A 21,011-nucleotide genomic window follows, 5' to 3' on the forward strand; every position below is an offset into this window, starting at 1 on the left:
TTCTTAACATTCATCTACTTTGGAAAAGAAAAACAATAGTAAATGTGTGCTTATTATTTATTATTAGTTTTTTTTGCAAATCACAAAATCTTCTTGTTTTTATTTTACAGTTTGAGTACTCAAATTAGTTTGAGTACTTCCAAATGTAATGTCTTCGTGACCTGATGCACTTCGCTGCTCTTTAAGAGAGACGTGGTCAAATCCAGAAACTTTCTGGAAATTTCGTTTCCATTCTTAATTGCTGCCCCCCACAAAGATCATGTGAATTCCCTGAATTATAGGATATGTTTTATTTTTTTAACCTTTATTTAGCCAGGTAAGACCCATTGAGGTTAAAAACCTATTTTGCGAGGATGACCTGGCAAGAAGGCAAAACAGATATGGCTGCCCTACATTCTTTGTAAACTGTAGGGGGTGTCTTGAAATAATATGTAGTATTTTTAGAGAGACGTTGATTATCAACTTGAGAATGGGTAATGGGACAAATAGCATTTGAAGTCTACACTACTCCTTGGGTACACAGACTTGACCTCAGCTTTTGCCATATTAATTGACCCTTTTGTGCACACAGATCGGCACAAACATTACATAGTCAAAACATTTGTAGGAAATGCATTGTGGAAATATGAAATTCCCAGAAGTCTCCCGTTGAGGTGTAAACTGTTTTATAGAAAGTATTGTTGAATTAGATCTTGAATAACGAAAGCATAATTCATAGCATGGCATAAAGTCAGTTGTCTGCCCACCACTGGCAAACAGAATAATTGTTTTTCACGGATAAAAGCAATAGCAAGAGGACAATGGTTTGCTATCTATCATTTGTGAAATAACTACAAGGAGGCTTTCATTATGCATGGGAAATGGTGCTGGGTTGGCTTTGTTTGCTCGTGAAAGGACGTGCCCGTGCCAACCAATGAGGGGAGAGAATGAGTGTGGTAGTATGACGTGTAGATGCAAATCCCCTCTATTTCAGCCTATTGCCTGACTCAACCAGCAAGTGTGTCTTCAGTCTTCATTCCTTGCCACGGAACGAACCTGTTAATTCTGCTGTCTGAATATAACGGACGCTTGTTTTTGTTTTGCTGGGGATTAAAGACACATTGCTTGAAATCAAATCGTATATTTTTCTTCCTCAACGCAAGACTGCGTAATTATAAATTTACTTTTATCTGATTAATTCATAACTGTACGCTATTTAGTATTCATTTGAAGACAAAATGAAGACAAAATTTATCAACGGTGTGTCATCCTCCCCTTCTATGGCCTTGGGTTTGTTGGTCACTGAAAACGCACTTGAGGTCCAGCCAGATACTGAGGATGAATGCAAGGAAATCATTCGGCCGGATGAGCCCGACCAGGAAACGAAGCGCAAGGCGTATTTATGGTGCAAAGATTTTCTCCACGGTACGTGGAAAACGGTGACAGAAGAGGATTTTCAAATCAGCATAATAAGGTAGATATGTTCTTTGAGGACTTTCACGATTATTTATCACTATTTAGTTGTCATATAGCCTACTACACAGATAAAGAGTTACTGCGTTTGCAACTGCATATAGGCCACATTTTCTCGCCCTATAATTTAAATGAATGGTCATGATGGTGCCAGTGGCATGATGCGGTTAATATACAGAGAATTTGATACTGGATTACACCTAATGTTATTTCAAATTAAAATGGTAGCTTTGCCTATATGGGATTGTATTGTGTGTGTTTTTTTTCAAAGCATCGCTTCTTATTTATGGGCTTTCTATCCTAGAATAAAACCGTAATTTAGGCCGTCACATCCATTGGTCTAATGTGTACACGCTGGAGATAGGGAAATGTGACGCTTTTATGAGCTTCATTTGTTTTTTTGTGACGTTGTGACAGGGGTGGCCTCAGCAACAAGCTCTTCCTCTGCGCCCTACCCGACATCCAAACCAGTGTAGGTGATGAACCCCGCAACGTCCTCTTGCGTCTGTATGGAGCTATTCTACAGGTGTGTATGACAACAGACAATTCAATGTTGAGTGAGTCAGTCACATCTTAGCTTCTACAGGTGTGTATGACAACAGACAATTCAATGTTGAGTGAGTCAGTCACATCTTAGCTTTTTTTCTCTTCAGTTTAATTGAAAACCTCCTGGTTCTGAATCTGAAAACGTAATCAATGTTCTTTAGGCTAAATGCGTAGGCTACCGAACGGTCCACTCTTGGACCGTTGAAAGTACAATTTGATTTACTCAGATTTTCTGGTCATGCTTTAGAATATAATAGAATGTGATAATATAAAAGTTTAGGAAAATACATAGCTTACATGTATTCCCTGAGAGGTTCTGAACAGGCTGAAGGGGTCTTTGCTTTGCTGCTGGAATTTGGGGTTGGACAGAAGGGAAAGGAGATTTATCTTCTTCCTCAAACATCTTTGAAATGCCCTTTGGGGCAAATACCCACATGATGGCATGGTCTAGGGTGGCTCAAGCTGTGTGTGTGTGTGTGTGTGTGTGTGTGTGTGTGTGTGTGTGTGCGTGCGTGCGTTTCTGTTGTTGTGGTGTGATGTACCACCATGGCTGTACATGCGTATGTTTTTTGCCGTAGGCCTTCCAAAAGGAGCGTGCCTTGAGCACACTTGTTTCCAGGTGATTCCACCATACCATACACGGTACAGTATGCGATCCCTGAAGTCTCAGTATTGTCCTCAACAAAGTTCACCCACATTGTTATGGAAGTCAGCTTGTGAATTGATGCACTTGTGAAGATATGGGGGGAATGTTTTTTTTGACCTCTCCTATCCTTTTATTTTCATATTGGAAGTAAGTTGTCAAATACCATAGTGATACAAAGGAGAGAACTCCAGGTGCAAATCAATTAATTAATTGGAGCTCACCTGACAGCAATTAATATGTAAGGTGTTGCGCTGTAATGATAACAACTAGTGATGTATTTTTGTTTAGTGTGTGCATCATGAGCTACACACAAAGGACACAGGATGATATCATTCCTGATGATGTGTCAGTAGGGGAACACTACATTACTCATAGGTCACATGATGGTAGACTAGTTAGGGCAACCCCAAGTTAACCTAAAATTAGATGACCAGATATATATATATATATATACAGTGGGGAGAACAAGTATTTGATACACTGCCGATTTTGCAGGTTTTCCTACTTACAAAGCATGTAGAGGTCTGTAATTTTTATCATAGGTACACTTCAACTGTGAGAGACGGAATCTAAAACAAAAATCCAGAAAATCACATTGTATGATTTTTAAGTAATTAATTAACATTTTATTGCATGACATAAGTATTTGATACATCAGAAAAGCAGAACTTAATATTTGGTACAGAAACCTTTGTTTGCAATTACAGAGATCAGACGTTTCCTGTAGTTCTTGACCAGGTTTGCACACACTGCAGCAGGGATTTTGGCCCACTCCTCCATACAGACCTTCTCCAGATCCTTCAGGTTTCGGGGCTGTCGCTGGGCAATACGGACTTTCAGCTCCCTCCAAAGATTTTCTATTGGGTTCAGGTCTGGAGACTGGCTAGGCCACTCCAGGACCTTGAGATGCTTCTTACGGAGCCACTCCTTAGTTGCCCTGGCTGTGTGTTTTGGGTCGTTGTCATTCTGGAAGACCCAGCCACGACCCATCTTCAATGCTCTTACTGAGGGAAGGAGGTTGTTGGCCAAGATCTCGCGATACATGGCCCCATCCATCCTACCCTCAATACGGTGCAGTCGTCCTGTCCCCTTTGCAGAAAAGCATCCCCAAAGAATGATGTTTCCACCTCCATGCTTCACAGTTGGGATGGTGTTCTTGGGGTTGTACTCATCCTTCTTCTTCCTCCAAACACAGCGAGTGGAGTTTAGACCAAAAAGCTCTATTTTTGTCTCATCAGACCACATGACCTTCTCCCATTCCTCCTCTGGATCATCCAGATGGTCATTGGCAAACTTCAGACGGGCCTGGACATGCGCTGGCTTGAGCAGGGGGACCTTGCGTGCGCTGCAGGATTTTAATCCATGACGGCGTAGTGTGTTACTAATGGTTTTCTTTGAGACTGTGGTCCCAGCTCTCTTCAGGTCATTGACCAGGTCCTGCCGTGTAGTTCTGGGCTGATCCCTCACCTTCCTCATGATCATTGATGCCCCACGAGGTGAGATCTTGCATGGAGCCCCAGACCGAGGGTGATTGACCGTCATCTTGAACTTCTTCCATTTTCTAATAATTGCGCCAACAGTTGTTGCCTTCTCACCAAGCTGCTTGCCTATTGTCCTGTAGCCCATCCCAGCCTTGTGCAGGTCTACAATTTTATCCCTGATGTCCTTACACAGCTCTCTGGTCTTGGCCATTGTGGAGAGGTTGGAGTCTGTTTGATTGAGTGTGTGGACAGGTGTCTTTTATACAGGTAACGAGTTCAAACAGGTGCAGTTAATACAGGTAATGAGTGGAGAACAGGAGGGCGTCGTAAAGAAAAACTAACAGGTCTGTGAGAGCCGGAAATCTTACTGGTTGGTAGGTGATCAAATACTTATGTCATGCAATAAAATACAAATTAATTACTTAAAAATCATACAATGTGATTTTCTGGATTTTTGTTTTAGATTCCGTCTCTCACAGTTGAAGTGTACCTATGATAAAAATTACAGACCTCTAAATGCTTTATAAGTAGGAAAACCTGCAAAATCGGCAGTGTATCAAATACTTGTTCTCCCCACTGTATATGACAAAGAACTGGATGTTCCTGTAGTTGGATGGGGATGACAAAAGCAACTGCTCTGCTCTAAAACAGTTCAGTGATAAATGATTGAAGTAACACTATGAAATAGAAAATAAAAAGAGACATGCCACATTTCTAGTAAGAAGTAATACACCATTTGGAACTGGAGGTTCCAGACCACCACCGAATTATGTATGCTAGCTATGCTACCAGCTTATACAAAAGGGAGTTAGCATTTAGCAGTCACTTCTTCTAAACCTGTAAAGAGACCACTTCTAAATGTTATGCAGCGAAACCAGACAAATATATCCAAATCGGACTTTAGTTACCACATTGTGGGCCAATTAGAATACATGAAATATGATGGATTTGACGAATATCCACTTTGTTAGATCAGATTTGTTGAACGTGCGCCAATCCGGCATATGAGTAGTTACCTGGTTACATGCACACAATAATGTGATTATTGTGGATAGTCAGATTAATGTCATAGTTCGATTAAACCGTTTACATGCTTTGCAAGAAGAACGATTTCCCTAATAATCCTGTTTACATGGACACATGAAATCAGGCAACCTGGTGGCACTGATAAATGCAGAACATTGGTAATCAAAATCAACCTTCTTCCACAGCGACAATGTTATTTTTGGGAAGAATATTTGAATCTGAGTTCGGACATGTAAAGTTTATATGTGAAAACGATTTCTAAGACGCACGCATACATTCAGTTGTTCCGAACTCACTTCAGTCGCGCTACAGAGGGAGGTTCGCTAAGCTGGTGCTAGCACATGCACAGATAAAATACACTGTGCTCTTATCAATTACCTAATTTAATTAATAACTCAGAAATTCGTTGAGTAACTGAGTTTCCTCAGAGGAGAAAATATTAAAAGTGCTAGTTCATAGATAGGACAACAATGTCAATATCTGCATTTTATGCCAAAGCATACAGTCAGTGCCAGCTGCCTTGATCAGGAGATAATAGATGCCTTTCAGAGAGAGCGAGAGTTTGTTTCTTTAACAAGAAGGTTGTTAACCTTTACTAAACACCCATCCCGGATCCGGGAGCATCCTCATCAGTAAAAGCTGACTAGCATAGCCTAGCATAACGCCACAAGTAAATAATAGCATATAAATATCTTGAAATCACAAGTCCAATACAGCAAATGAAAGATAAATATCTTGTGAATCCAGCCATCATTTCCGATTTTTAAAATGTTTTACAGCGAAAACACTATGTATTTCTATTAGCTAACCACAATAGCCAAAGACTCAACCGCATATTTTCACCATGTTTCTACCGCATAGGTAGCTATCACAAAACCGACCAAATATAGATATAATTAGTCACTAACCAAGAAACAACTTCATCAGATGACAGTCTTATAACATGTTATACAATACACTTATGTTTTGTTCGAAAATGTGCATATTTGAGGTATAAATCATAGTTTTACATTGCAGCTACCATCAAAAATATCACCAAAGCAGCCAGAATAATTACAGAGAGCAACGTGAAATACCTAAATACTCATCATAGAACATTTATGAAAAATACATGGTGTACAGCAAATGAAAGATAAACATCTTGTGAATCCAGCCAATATTTCCGAATTTTTAAGTGTTTTACAGCGAAAACACAATATAGCATTATATTAGCTTACCACAATAGCCAAACACACAACCGCATTTATTCACCGCATAGATAGCATTCGCAAAAACCAGCAAAAGATATAAAATTAATCACTAACCTTGACCAACTTCATCAGATGACAGTCTTATAACATCAGGTTATACAATACACTTATGTTTTGTTCGAAAATGTGCATATTTAGAGCTGCAAACCGTGGTTGTACATTGTGAATATGTAGCATCGATTCACCAGAATGTCCGGAGCTATTTTGGACACTCACCTAATCTGACCAAAGAACTCATCATAAACTTTACATAAAAATACTTGTTGTATGGCAAATGAAAGATACACTGGTTCTTAATGCAACCGCCGTGTTAGATTTTTAAAAATAACTTTACCATAACAAACAGCTTGCGTTATTGCGAGACAGCGCCCGCCAAAACGGCAGAGAATAGGAATCAACATTTTCCACAGAAATACGAAATAACATCATAAATTGTTCTTACTTTTGTTGAGCTTCCATCAGAATCTTGTACAAGGAGTCCTAGGTCGAGAATAAATCGTTGTTTGGTTTTAGAATGTCCTTTTCTCCTGTCGAATTCGTGCCACAATGCTAGCCAATGTTGATGACGTTCCCAGTTTCTCTCGACGCAAAGAACGGAAAACTCCAAAAGTCCCAATAAACGTTGAATAATCTGATAAAACTCGGTTGAAAAAACATACTTTACGAAGTTATTATCACATGTATCAAATAAAATCAGAGCCGGAGATATCTGCCGTGTATACCGAACGCTTTTCAGAAGCCAATGTCGACGTACTTCGCGCGCCAGAGAAGACAAAGAAATTTCCAGACCTATCACTCCAAAAGCTCTTGTTCGGCCTCAGATCAAGCTAGACACCCCATTCCACCTTCCACTGCCTGTTGACATCTAGTGGAAGGCGTATGAAGTGCATGCATATCGATAAATATTAGGCAATTGAATAGGCAGGCCCTGGAACAGAGCATAGTTTTCAGATTTTTCACTTCCTGTATGGAAGTTTGCTGCAAAATGAGTTCTGTTTTACTCACAGATATAATTCAAACAGTTTTAGAAACTTGAGAGTGTTTTCTATCCAATAGTAATAATAATATGCATAGTGTATGATCTAGAATAGAGTACGAGGCCGTTTAAATTGGGCATGATTTTTTCCAAAGTGAAAACAGCGCCCCCCTATTGACAAGAAGTAGGCACTGAGAGTTTTCCTATTGCCTTTTTGGCCGTCAGACTTGGGGACTATACTGTACTCTGTCATTGTCCCTTTGTGAGAATGCTATGTAGCATGATGTGTCTTTTGAGAAAATACATGTACTCATGGTTAGTTTCTTGCTTTTTCTTTCATTGATAGATGTCCTGTAATAAGGGGGAGCCCAGACAGTCAAACAAAGAAAATCTCTTTCAAGTAAGTAACTAATGGCAAAGGTGATTTACCCAGACTATTAGTTAGATTTGCTATCTGATTGTGAATGACCCCACAGCATGTGTCATTGTTCTGGCCTCGAAACTATGTTTTTGTATACATTTTCTGGAGTCTGTGATCAAATTAGTCTGTATAGTTTAGCATTACAGGTTTTAGTAATTGCCAATGGACTTAGTGATCACTTTGAAAAATGTCAATCCCAGACCTTTCTCCCAACTGGATGATGTAAAATGGTGTAAAAAATAGCACTGTTGAGTCATCTCTTTGGATTTAGGTGACCTCTGTTAGTCAGTTGATGATAAAAAGAGGGTAAACATTAATATTCATGATGTTATAGCGTAAATCTGCAATTACTATCTTTTGCATGAGAGTCACATAGAGTTTGATTCCATAGAGGCTAATCCTAGCTTGGCTAGCCAGTCTGTCCCCTCGTAAACCTCACTGCTCCTTAGCCGTCATTTGCATGTTCATGGCTTTTTCACTATATTGTCTCGAAACAAGTTCAAATTGACAACAAGATTGCCCATTAGGTTTTCAGAATACAGTTTGAGAACAACGTGGCATACTTCACTATAGACTCTCACCTTTTATATGATGACTAATTCCAGTAATAGTGAACACACCACTCATAACAAATGTTCCCTCAACGTTTTTTCAGCACTGAGCAAATTTTAGATCTGCTGAGCGCAAATTTGAACGTTGTGAAAATTCTGTGCAACTTCCAGTGCGTGTTTACTGTGAACACTGAGGCTGTACCCACTTTAAGTTAGAGTTTTAACAGTGGCCAAGGAGGCTACTGTGGCTATTTGATCATAATGTAGGCCTAAACCATTATTACAGAGAATCAGACAAATTATGCTACCCTCTGCCTATTGGCTACTTAGCTTATTCAAGCCTGTGTGAACATACAACACTGCCCCTTTAAGACAAAAAAAGCTATTTAACTGACTTGCTTTTCAAAGATGGCTAGAAATGTAGCAATCACTTCCCTATTGCTGACTACAAATGATATATAACTGGACTAATAACTCACTAACTACCAAAGGATATTAACAAAATGTGCACAAGTGGCTACATGCACCTCTCTCTTTAATCTCAAAACAAGCGTAAACAGTCCAGTTCAAAGTACAGTAAATGTCATAGGACCATATATGGCAATGGTCTATTTGCATATAGGCCTACTGCAGCTCTGATTGGTTATGCCGCACCGGTCTGTGTAGATAGTATGGGTAGTAATAGAATTCTACTCCGATGCGTTCTACCTACAACAAAATCTCTTGCATAGTTAGTTTTGCATACTAAGTCTTGCATAGTTCGTTTCGTTTCGGTATGTTACATTGAAAGAAATTTCCACAATAAAGGGAAACGTTGATAGTGTTAACTAATGGGGGAAACTCTAGAAAGTTGAGAGGTTCAATCTTGTGCTTCTCTAGGTGGTCTGATATTTATTCTGCTTGCGCACAGTAATGAGGGAACATTGCTCATAACTGGAGCTTCAACTGGAAAATCCCCACAGCTACTCTCCCATGGTCATGTGACCGTAGCCATGGTACACAGGGGGTAGAGGGAGGGGAAGTGGTATTCAGGGGATGGTACTGTGACATTGAACCTACTGTTAATGTGTTTTTAGCAGAACTTTCAAATTAGCATTGAAACTATTCATGCTTCATTTATATTACAGAAGGTGAGAGCGTTGTGAAACTACGGAGTTCATTCACACAATTGTCAACAATGATTTTTTTAAGGTGGTGGAGTATGATCAATCTTATTTTCAGTCAATGGAGGTACTCATTACCCATGGCCATGGGTACTACTGATTGAGTTCATTATTGCTATCTGTCTTGTTATCCGAATGCACAGATATCCACGTCAGAGCTACAGGGAAACAAATCTAAGGCTAGAAAAGTGACATGTTTTTCCAAATACATTGTTTTGTCAACATTATGAAACATGGACCTCGGTAGTGTTTTTGAGGAAGTGTGATTTCCTTCCATTTCTCAGGATAGTAGTGTTAACATTAGGACAGGCCACAGTGGACTATGGCATCCTGCTGAAAGGGACACTTCATTGTTTCCCTTCCTGTTTCACAGAATAAATGTAATCAAGTTTTTCAATTTACAAATCATATATTGAGTTGCAACAAAGGAAGTGATAGCCATTCAAAAATTCACTTTTTCTTTTTTTCAATAATGAGGAAGGTTGGCGGAATGGAATGCTGAACAATTCCACAACAATGTCAACAGACCAGTAGATAGCATTGCAGATTATTAACCTGAAAAGTAGGCTACTTAGTCAGTTTAATTTGACAAGCAACCTGTTAGGGATATAGGTCATAGAAATAGGTCATAGAAGGTTAAATAAAAGTCATTGGGAAACTGAGGCTGGCTGCTGACCCACTTTTAGAGGGACTTTCTGGACATAGAAATGCACTGAACACATAGATCTACATGCCACGATGTGTGTCAGGATGATCATGATAACAGAGATAATACGTTGAGCAGATTTGCATTTGGCATCCAACAGCACTACAGAGCCCATCTGTAAATGTGTCAATGTATATGAATACTTTGCAGAGTATGGCCTATTTTTTCTTTTAGGTCTGCCAAACCAAGGGTCATTATGGTTTCATATACGTATATTGTCTGTGGTTGATGGGTCTCACCCCTTTTAAGGCAAGACATCCACACAGTGGATATACTGTACCTAAAGATGGATCACAATATCTGTCTTTTGACTAAAGGGAAAGCTATCTTAGATGAGGACTATAGAATACCCCCATGTTGTCATTGATTATTGACTAATAATGTTTTTCCCATGTCTATAGTCATATGAGGTCAGTCCACAGTGCATACAACAGCTCATAAGCAATGCACTACTATGATCTGTTTTCCTCCTATCTGTTTTCCGACAGGAAGCGCCAAGCCACTTTGAAGTGCACCACTTAGCGCATTCCTTGGCCAACTGTCAGAGTCCACAGGTCACTGCCAGCTCATAGCAGGTTACACTAGACTTAGATAAGGGCACCATTTGAATTGCACCCAGTGCTATGGGTTATGATTAGAGTTACTACTGTACAGTGTAACATTGGAAATAGTTTTTATTGGCAATAGTTTTTAATGTACTTTCATTAATAACTACACAGTAACAAGGACCCTGTATTTATAAGTGTTAACATAGATTTATTTGTAAGTTAACATCATTTTTTGTGGGCCTATCTTTTGAATTCTACCTATATCAGAGCACTAGCCTCAGATAATTGCTCCTGCCACCATTTTTACTCCCCAGTAGAAAATCCCAGGTGTCTTCTTCGGTTAAGCAGCCACAATTACTGATTGATGCTGTTGGCAGGCTCTGCCTCTCTCAGTACAATTGGCCCCTTGTTTTATCATTCTCATCATGTGGAACGCAACTCAATTCTCCCCTGTCTGGTCCAAATCTGCTTTTAAACCTACCACCATGACGGACGAAAATATCTGCCAATTCACTGACAGAGTTGGGAATGTAATTTGTTTAATTGAGGTAGCCATTTTACAGTTAACATGCCTCAAAGATCTGGATGTGTATAGTTGATTTATCAATTGTGAATGCTAGATCCCTGGAAAAAACACTCCCATCTCTTCCAGACAGCCGCAAGGTCATGTGCTCATCATCAGCTTCCTCTGTCTAAGCTGTTCCTCATTTAGTCCTATGTAATTGAATGAGTTTATGTCCTACTGACCCCCACCTGATGGTGGTAGTTATGGACAGTTCCAGCTAACAATGGACCACAGTTTGGCTGCAGTCATCCAGCTCATCCTATTAATTGTCCTCACGTCCGGTTGCCATGAAAACATTAACCAATGACTAAGTCATTTAACCTCATCATTTCTAAGGACGGGGTTGATTGTGCAAGGCAGCAGTGACTGACAATCACAAGGTTTAATAGGAGAAGTCAACAACCACAACTTTCTCTCAATCACCTATCTGTTTGTGTGAATGCTAATTCCTGTTCTCTGTGTCTGCAGGGTGCTGAGGCCATGGTGCTGGAGAGTGTGATGTTTGCCATTCTGGCTGAGCGGGAGCTTGGGCCCAAACTCTTTGGCATCTTCCCTCAGGGCAGACTGGAGCAGTTTGTCCCTGTAAGTTACTCTATGTGGAGTGATAATCATTGATAGAGGGGAAAAAATCATTAATGACTATGTGATTGCATGCTTGCTTGTGTGCATGCGTGCGTATAGGTGTCTGGATCTGTGTCTGTGTGTGTTTTGTTCAATGATGTGTGTTTAATTGATATTAAAGGGAATACATGAACCATGCTAAATCTATTCCCTTCTTAAAGTGGCAAAAATAGCTTGAAGTTATGTAATTTAACACTTTGTGCTAGCGAGAGTATTCTTGGTCAATTGCCCACGTCCACGCCCACGTTGCCCAGGCATTCTCCCATAGCGAGAGTTCTCTTGCTAAATTCAACCCACACCTAGTCTAGACAGTTTGAATTTAAATCGGTACAGACCATCAGAATAGTCATGTTCTATCTGAATCACGAGTTTTGCTTGTATAATGTACAGGTAACTGCCAAAATAAAATAAACACACACACACGCACACTGTAAATCCCCTATGCTCCTTTGAGAGTCACTGAGATTTCCTCTTCTAGCCATGGTAGCGAAAATAATGGGCAACTGGGCATTTTTATACATGACCCTAAGCATGATGGGATGTTAATTGTTTAATTAACTCAGTGACCACACCTGTGTAGAAGCACCTGCTTTCAATATACTTTGTATCCCTCATTTACTCAAGTGGGTAACGATTTACTTTGACTATCCATAACACGTTTATTACACATCTATAGGCATTTCATGAACGTGTTATAACAGGTCCCAACCACATTATTAAAGGTTAGTTAAATAAATCCATAGCATATCTATAGCTCACGCATGGCATGCTATGCAAGAGCTCATATTTAGCTATCTTAATAGATGCATCATTACAATGACAGCGTAGTGTCATCATTATCGCTGCCATAACAGTGTTAGTGAATATGCCAAAAGGCTAAGCCACGTTTAGAAAATTATGCTGATATACAGTACTCGTCAAAAGTTTGGACACACCTACTCATTGCAGGGTTTTTATTTATTTTACTATTTTCTACAGTGTAGAATAATAGTGAAGACATCAAAACTATGAAATAACACATATGGAATCATGTAGGAACCAAAAAAGTGTTAAACAAATCAAAATGTAAAAAATTCAAGACCTTTGAAAGTTTCTTCAAGTGCAGTCACAAAAACCATCAAGCGCTATGATGAAACTGGCTCTCATGAGGACCGCCACAGGAAAGGAAGACCCAGAGTTACCTCTGCTGCGGAGGGTAAGTTCATTAGCGTTACCAGCCTCAGAAATTGCAGCTCAAATAAATGCTTCACAGAGTTCAAGTAACAGACATATCTCAACAGCAACTGTTCAGAGGAGACTGCGTGAATCAGGCCTTCATTGTCAAATTGCGGGGGGGGGGGGGAAACACTACTAAAGGACACCAATAAGAAGAAGAGACTTGCTTGGGCCAATAAACACAAGCAATGGACATTAGACCGGTGGAAATCTGTCCCTTGGTCTGATGAGTCCAAATTTTAGATTTTTGTTTCCAACCGCTGTGTCTTTGTGAGACACAGAGTATGTGAACGGATGATCTCTGCATGTGTGGTTTCCACCGTGAAGCATGGAGGAAGAGGTGTGATGTGTGGGGGTGCTTTGCTGGTCACACTGTCTGTGATTTATTTAGAATTCAAGGCACACTTTACCAGCATGACTGCCACCATATTCTGTAGCCATACACCATCCCATCTGGTTTGCGCTTAGTGGGACTATAATTTGTTTTTCAACAGGACAATGACACAACACACCTCCAGGCTGTGTAAGGGCTATTTGACCAAGAAGGAGAATGATGGAGTGCTGCATCAGATGACCTGGCCTCCACAATCCCCCAACCTCAACCCAATTGAGATGGTTTGGGATGAGTTGGACCGCAGAGTGAAGGAAAGCAGCCAACAAGTGCTCAGCATATGTGGGAACTCCTTCAAGACTATTGGAAAAGCATTCCAGGTGAAGCTGGTTGAGAGAATGCCAAGAGTGTGCAAAGCTGTCATCAAGGCAAAAGTTGGCTACTTTGAAGAAGTTTTGATTTGTTTAACACTTTGTTGGTTACTACATGATACCATCTGTGTTATTTCATAGTGTTCATGTCTTCACTATTATTCTACAATGTAGAAAATAGTACAAATAAAGAAAAACCCTTGAATGAGTAGGTGTGTCCTAACTTTTGACTGGTAATGTATAGCCTGTGACTTACCTTCTTCTTCTTCTCACTGAGGTCAATAGTGCATGAAGATCCCCACAGGGTTAATGAAATGGCCTGTATATTATTAATCATTTTTGAGAATAGCAGTAAAAATGAAACATTTGAGTTATTCACTAGTACTCATAGACCAAGAATCCAGAGGTCAAGCGAGTGGCCTTTAAACATCTTCCTCTTTGATAAGATCTTAAACTGTCAGGTTGACAGTGAGCAAATTAGAGGGCCGAAGGGCAATGGAACTGGTTATACCCTCCATTCTTTTTGACAACACTGTCAGCAGTCTATTGGTAATGGTGTTTCTGCTTATTGTTGCATATAAAGCTGTCAGCGGGAGGGGAATGAAGACAACCTGTATTCAGCTAAGACTTGTAGACCTTACTTCCTTGACCTCTTTGTGTTAATAGAGTCGTAAACTGGACACGGATGAGCTGAGCATGCCTAGCATATCTGCTGAAATAGCTGAGAAGATGGCCAAGTTCCATGGTATGAGGATGCCTTTCAACAAGGAGCCCAAATGGCTGTTTGGAACTATTGACAAGTGAGTTGGTATCTTATTAGAAACTGTAAATCCTCTTTGCCTAACTTGACCTCACTGAACGCTCCAAACAAACATTAGCTGTCACACATATATCCTCTTACAAAATGGTTAGCTAGTTTGCTTTTGTTGGTCGATTCTCAAGTCACCTGGTTTGAGGATAACAGAGAGGAATTATGTTTTCCTATGGCATTTGTAGAGTAAAACTACACATCAATAACAGTCTTGGTCAATTTTTTTTGCCCCCTCTTTGATGTGTTTTATGAATGTCTTCTTTGCTTACACTTAAGGCATTTAAGTTGTTAAAGGGATTCACTTATCAGAGTGACCTGCTTCGTGGTCTGAGGATAGTTTCAGGTAAATCACAGAGGAAAAGTTGCTTGTCAGCAAAATAATGTGTGATTTGTACGAGTGCTGTGTAAACATAAGTGCATCGCTGTGATAAAATAGTGATATCTGTCTTATCTATAAACTCTACAACGGCTTGTATCCCAGTGTTCCCATACATACAGTACCCTGACTGTCCTGATGTTTTCCCCCATCCACAGGTACCTGAACCAGGTGATGAGACTCACCTTCACCAGGGAGTCCCACATGCTCAAGTTTGCCCGTCTGATGAGCTGTAACCTGCCCCAGGAGATGGAGAATCTCAAGTAAGGCCCACATCACATCCACCCTGGTCCCTGCATAACGTACACAACAGTATTTAGACTAAGCACACATGAACGGACATGATTACATGTATATGCAGTAACTTAGTTATGTACTAGTCATATGGTGTTTTCCACTAAATTGGTGTGGAATCCAGTCAACAACAATAAACCAATAATTATATTAAAATATGGTTGAAATATGTTCTGGCATTTTGCATCCTGTTTTTGGGGGTAAACAGTGAATTAGTGGACTTATATCTCCTGCTTTTTACCTGCTTAAATATGGCTTGTTCGTCTCTGTAGGTCTTTGCTGGACTCCACTCATTCCCCTGTGGTTTTCTGCCACAATGACTGTCAAGAAGGTAAGGGGTCTGAAGGATTCTGCATGCTTCGGTTTGGCTGGCAACTTGCCAAACTCAGCTAGGCGAACCGAACGAGTGTGCTTGCATACTCCCTTAAAAGACCGTCGCTTGAAAAACATGGAAAAAGCGACAATAGTACTGTTTGTCCATATTGAGACTCTGTAGCCAGTATACACTTCCTGAAAATAGTCAGAATGAATCTAAGATAACTCAAGAAATCTGTCATAAATTTGTCCATTTTTGCAGAGATCTTAGTCGCAGAATTTTATTTTATTTAATTTTTATGTTTGGTGAAGTATTTCTCAGGTGAAAAAATTTGCATGAAAACAAGTTGTCTATCGTTGAATGGCAACAAACACTTCATTGAAGAATCCCTACTGTTGACCAATAACTGACGAACGGGTGTAGATTTTCGGCTTGCCTCGAGAAAAAATGTAGTGTGCACAAACAGCCGAAAAAAACCTGGCCAAAGACCAAAACCAATAAAATGTTGTCATAATATATGCACTAACTGTTCTGATTTGTTTCGGATGGGAAGTGTATACACAGGGATGTACACTGGCATAGCACACACCCCCACAGGGGGCCAACCCTATGACAGGAAATTAGCTTTAAAGCTGCTGAATTTTCTCTCAGCCTCATGGCAAAATGTGTAGAATAGCATGACATTAGCTATAAAACTGCAAATTTTTCTCTATGCCCCATGTTTTTGTGGGGGTTTGCCCATGCTCGAACCTTACGGGGACCCCGCGAAAATGTGCTAGGCCACTGTTAGGCAAAGTATTGCAGTTTGTATAAAGCTAGTGAAGAAAATCTTTGAAATCCCTTACTAATGTTTTGTACTGTGTGTATGTATGTGTGTGTGGTGTAATAATTATTTGCTCATCCTTTAGGAAATATCCTTCTCCTCAGTGGTTGTGAAGGCACTGACAGACAGAAGCTCATGCTGATTGACTTTGAATACAGCAGCTACAATTACAGGTGTGTTCATGCTCAGGGCACTAGTCAGTGTATACTGTAATCATCCCCTTTACAACCGATTCAAATACTTTGGTCACAAATTGTAGTGAATGTACAACATTTTGGGTGTCTAAGAGCCAGTAAACATTGGCCACACTGTACGATGTGGGAGGGCTGTGTCTATCCAAGGTGACACTGTCTCGGCAGACAGTAAATCATACCCCCCATGGCCGATCCATTGTCACATTCTTTCACCCTTCTGAGTGTGTCTGAGTCTCTGGAATCAAGCAGACTGGGCTGGTGGGGCAGAGCCAGACAACCTGTTCAATCTAATCATCCAGCTAGCTTTATGCACAGAATCTAACAGTGGATTCCCAAAGCTCCCGTGACTGTTCTCCAACCATATTCCTTCACATTCATAATTCACAGCTTCTGCCTCATGAAATATTCATAGGAACTCTAATGTAATGTCTGCTGCAACACAGCTATTGATGGAAGGAATTTACCCTGGTATTTTGTATTTGTCATGTTTCGTTCCCTTTGTGAGAAATCATCTCATATTTCTCTTCCTTTGCTATGGTAACAGTTTACTGCAGCCCTAGTTTTCATTTGGGCATACAAGGAAAAGAGCCCAAACAATCGTAATCCTCAATCCATGTGGCAATTCAATGTACATTGCAAGAATGTTCAGTTCTGCAACATTGAAAATAAGATTATCAAATATCAGGTGTAACTGACAGGACTGCTGACCTGGCAAATGTGATATCATTGTTAATGTTTTTTCTCTCCATATTTTGTGTTTTCAGGGGATTTGACATAGGAAACCACTTCTGTGAATGGATGTATGACTATACAAATGACAAGTTCCCATTTTTCCATGTCAACTCAAATAATTATCCCACTAAAGCCCAACAGGTGAGTAAGGATGACAGTATGAAGACTTTTTGTCGTCTGAATCTGAATGAGTGGCTCTCTAGGCAAAAGACAGCCAATAACATTGTGATGTTCCTCCTTTCAGCTACATTTCATTGAAAGCTACCTGTCAGAGACTGAGCAGGGATTTGAGAACCAGAGCGCTGAAGACCAGATGAAACTCAAAGAGGAGCTGTTTGTGGAAGCCAACAGGTGAGTACCAAGTTGAAGTGGCCAAGGCTTTTCGCTGGAATGTGAATGAGGGGTGAAATTGCTCACGTGTCTCTGACACACCATATGAGTCATCATGACACATGAGGACAAGTTGACTTACTGTTTTTTTTACAACTCTGAGGACACCTGTGGTTTAGTACTTAGAATGGCCTTAGGTTGAGAGAGCAGCAGTAAATCATAATAATAATGAACCCCTCAGACTGGGCCTCTTGGTTACTGTAAAATGCTCCCTGGGAAATAAAACTCTGCAATCAGTCCAGTAGTGATGAAATAACATATTTCCATGTGGCCGTTGCTGTGGACCAAAGGTTTTCTCAGTTCACCCATATGTATGTTTAATGGACCATACTGCCATTGTGCTCGTCCACTGTTTTATTAAAACATTTGTCTGTTGGTAATTACACAGGTTTGCTCTGGCTTCGCACTTCTTTTGGGGTCTGTGGTCGATGATCCAGGCGAGAATCTCCACCATTGAGTTTGGGTACATGGTGAGTGTCCATTATCTGGTTGCCATGCCTTTGTTTTACACATTTATATGTGTGATATAAACAACACAGCCATTCTCCCTCAAACAAAATAAATGAGAAGTGCATATTGCATAAGACAGGAAATGGAAGCATACAATTTATACCCAGACAATCAGAAAGCACTGTCAGTGTGTTCCTTGCTATGTTTGGTCTCACAGACTACTCTGAACTATACACAAATATTTTCCATGGTCAACCTGATAAAGATTATCTCTGTTATATTTCCTTTCTTTGCTGAAATATATATAACTGACACACATACTGTGCGAGGCGGATTTTCATTTTGATTCCTTTTCTCTCGGATTTTCATTTTTCTTTCCTTTGTCTGTCCACAGGAGTATGCCATGGCCAGGTTTGATGCATACTTTGAGCAGAAGCGGAGCTTGGGGGTCTAAGCGAGGGACCACATACTGTAACAAGGAGGTGGAGGATGAATGGATTAACAGCGCTTAATTGAAAATAATGCAGACAGGCAATCAGGGTGTAGGACCATGCTTTAATGGCGAACCTGTGCTTTGGGAATTAAACGCTCGCTACAGTTGGTATCGCATGGACCAAAGTGAAACCATGAATATCTGGTTTGGTGTTGAATTATGCCCCATGCATTGCTGCTCAGTGTTTGCACATTACTACGCTCCTAATATTACACACGCTCACAGGGTCAAGATTGTTCTTGCCCTGTCTTTTCTTCAAAGAACATCAGGAAGATTAAGACAGGGATAAAAATCTTCATTCTGAAAGGAGGTGTAAGTTACATCTCCAGGAAGTCCATTCCTGTTTGGAAATGTTCTGGCGTAGCTAAAAAGAACAGAAGTCTCAATGATCCTTAAAAACCTTGCTTATTGAAAACCCAGTAATCTCTTATCTGTGACCCAACGGCAATAGTACATTTTCTGTGACATAAAAGCAAGGTTCAAAACATACTCCAAATAACTAAACTCTGTTTCAATTGATTGTTAGTTTTTTTGCATCCATGCTATACATGTCAGTTTTCCTTCATTCTTTATCAACAAAAAGTCCTCTAAGATAATTTACATATGGAAATATTTGGAGCCACCAATTAGATGGGTGGGTCTCTGGCTAACAGCATTCCCCACCTGCAGTACTGTAAATATAATCTGATAAATGTGACCTGAAACACAGTATACTCTTCGAAAAAAGGGTTCTTCAAAGGGTTCTCCTATGCGGACAGCCGAAAAAACCCAAAAGGGTTGTAGTAATGGTAACCTCACAACCCTACTCTGTACTTACCATTTCTGCGGATTGTGTAGAGTAAGAGTATCAGCTCTGAATAGGTCATTGAAATGTTATTGGTATTCAAACAGATATATTCATAATGAAAATGCAGGTCCTTCTACACCTGCATTGCTTGCTGTTTGGGGTTTTAGGCTGGGTTTCTGTACAGCACTTTGTGACATCAGCTGATGTAAGAAGGGCTTTATAAATACATTTGATTGATTGATTGAATATATCACAGATAGTACATTGGATAAGTAAGGAAATGGCAAACAGGAAAGCTCTCAGCTTTAACTCAAACAGAAAAACATTAGAGATGCTTACTGTGCTATTCAGCTGGAGTAAACAGTTGCAGATGAAGTTGTGAGAAGAACTGTAAATAAGTTGTAAAAAAATCCTCATGTAGAGGTTTTTAATGTGTATAATGATATATTTAGAATGTGTTTGGGGACTGGAAATATTTACTTAACTTTTTTTGTGTGAAAAATTCATAACTGAACTGTGATAATTAGTGCTGTTTTAATATGAATTTCTATTCTGTATTTCATCATTCTATTTGTTTTATGTAAACATGTTTATTTAATCTGGTTAATATAATATTGAAACAAATATGAACCTTCACTTTGAAATTACATTGTTGCGTAGGCTACAATGTCAGTGGCACTTCAATCGCATTCACCAGACACTTCTTCCCAATGCTCATACGTTATTAGCCTGGGAGCGAGATTAGTGGCACTTTCCTGACCAGTTGCATTTTTAAGGATAACGTTTTAAATGTTTTCCTTAAATGGAATATGTATTTTTCTTAATAAGAAAGTTGTCTCTTTCCTTGTTGAAACACATCTCACTCCTGTTTTCTCAACACCTGCTATATCATTATTGTGTGATCAACTACATTCCATTTTCAGGTATATGTTGTGTATATTTGTATATACATTACACCTCTCTTTCATGCTATATTATTCGTTTGAGACAATAAAATAAGAATTGATCTAACTGTTGTCAAATGGAAATGTAATTCACAGTGTCACATACAGTTTTCTGAGTATATCCTTGCTGTATTTCATGTCTTGCCATTCAATACAGAGATCAAATAAAATGTGATTGATTATCAAAACTTAAGGGAAGAAGGAACTCCTCTACATTACACTGAATATTGTTGATTATGTATATTGTAATCTTATGGATAATTGAACTGAATGTCCAATTTGTATATGCTGTGAAAGGATCCCAACTACTCTATTTTGTGAGTGCAAACGTTTAGCCTTGCTTACCTATAAAGATAGCTATGCAGATATACACTAAAAGAAGAAAATATGTACCGTATAAATTCTTCCCTTGTAAATAGCACGGGTAAAGTCATTTGAAAATGTACCACTATGGCAAGTTCATTATATACATTTACTGTACCTTCTACTGCTTTGCACAAGTGCTACAATAAAGATAAAGAAATAAAATGTG

At 39.6% G+C, this 21,011-nt stretch overlaps 1 protein-coding gene across 2 annotated transcripts; it reads left to right on the top strand.

Moving 5' to 3' along the window:
- Positions 1-28: 28 nt before the first annotated feature.
- Positions 29-21,011, top strand: LOC139584726 (choline kinase alpha-like). Of its 2 annotated transcripts, XM_071416887.1 has the most exons (12): positions 29-1,453; positions 1,870-1,978; positions 7,724-7,777; positions 11,800-11,913; positions 14,536-14,669; positions 15,215-15,319; positions 15,623-15,681; positions 16,575-16,662; positions 17,448-17,556; positions 17,660-17,766; positions 18,194-18,275; positions 18,650-21,011. In XM_071416887.1, exons 1-12 carry the CDS (start codon positions 1,218-1,220, stop codon positions 18,707-18,709), a joined length of 1,257 nt encoding a protein of 418 aa, XP_071272988.1. In that variant the 5' UTR covers positions 29-1,217; the 3' UTR covers positions 18,710-21,011. The 2 variants fall into 2 exon arrangements, with proteins under 2 accessions (XP_071272988.1, XP_071272989.1); XM_071416888.1 differs by lacking the exon at positions 7,724-7,777.

Source organism: Salvelinus alpinus, chromosome 9 (genome assembly GCF_045679555.1).
Source record: "Salvelinus alpinus chromosome 9, SLU_Salpinus.1, whole genome shotgun sequence".
NCBI lineage: Eukaryota > Metazoa > Chordata > Actinopteri > Salmoniformes > Salmonidae > Salvelinus > Salvelinus alpinus.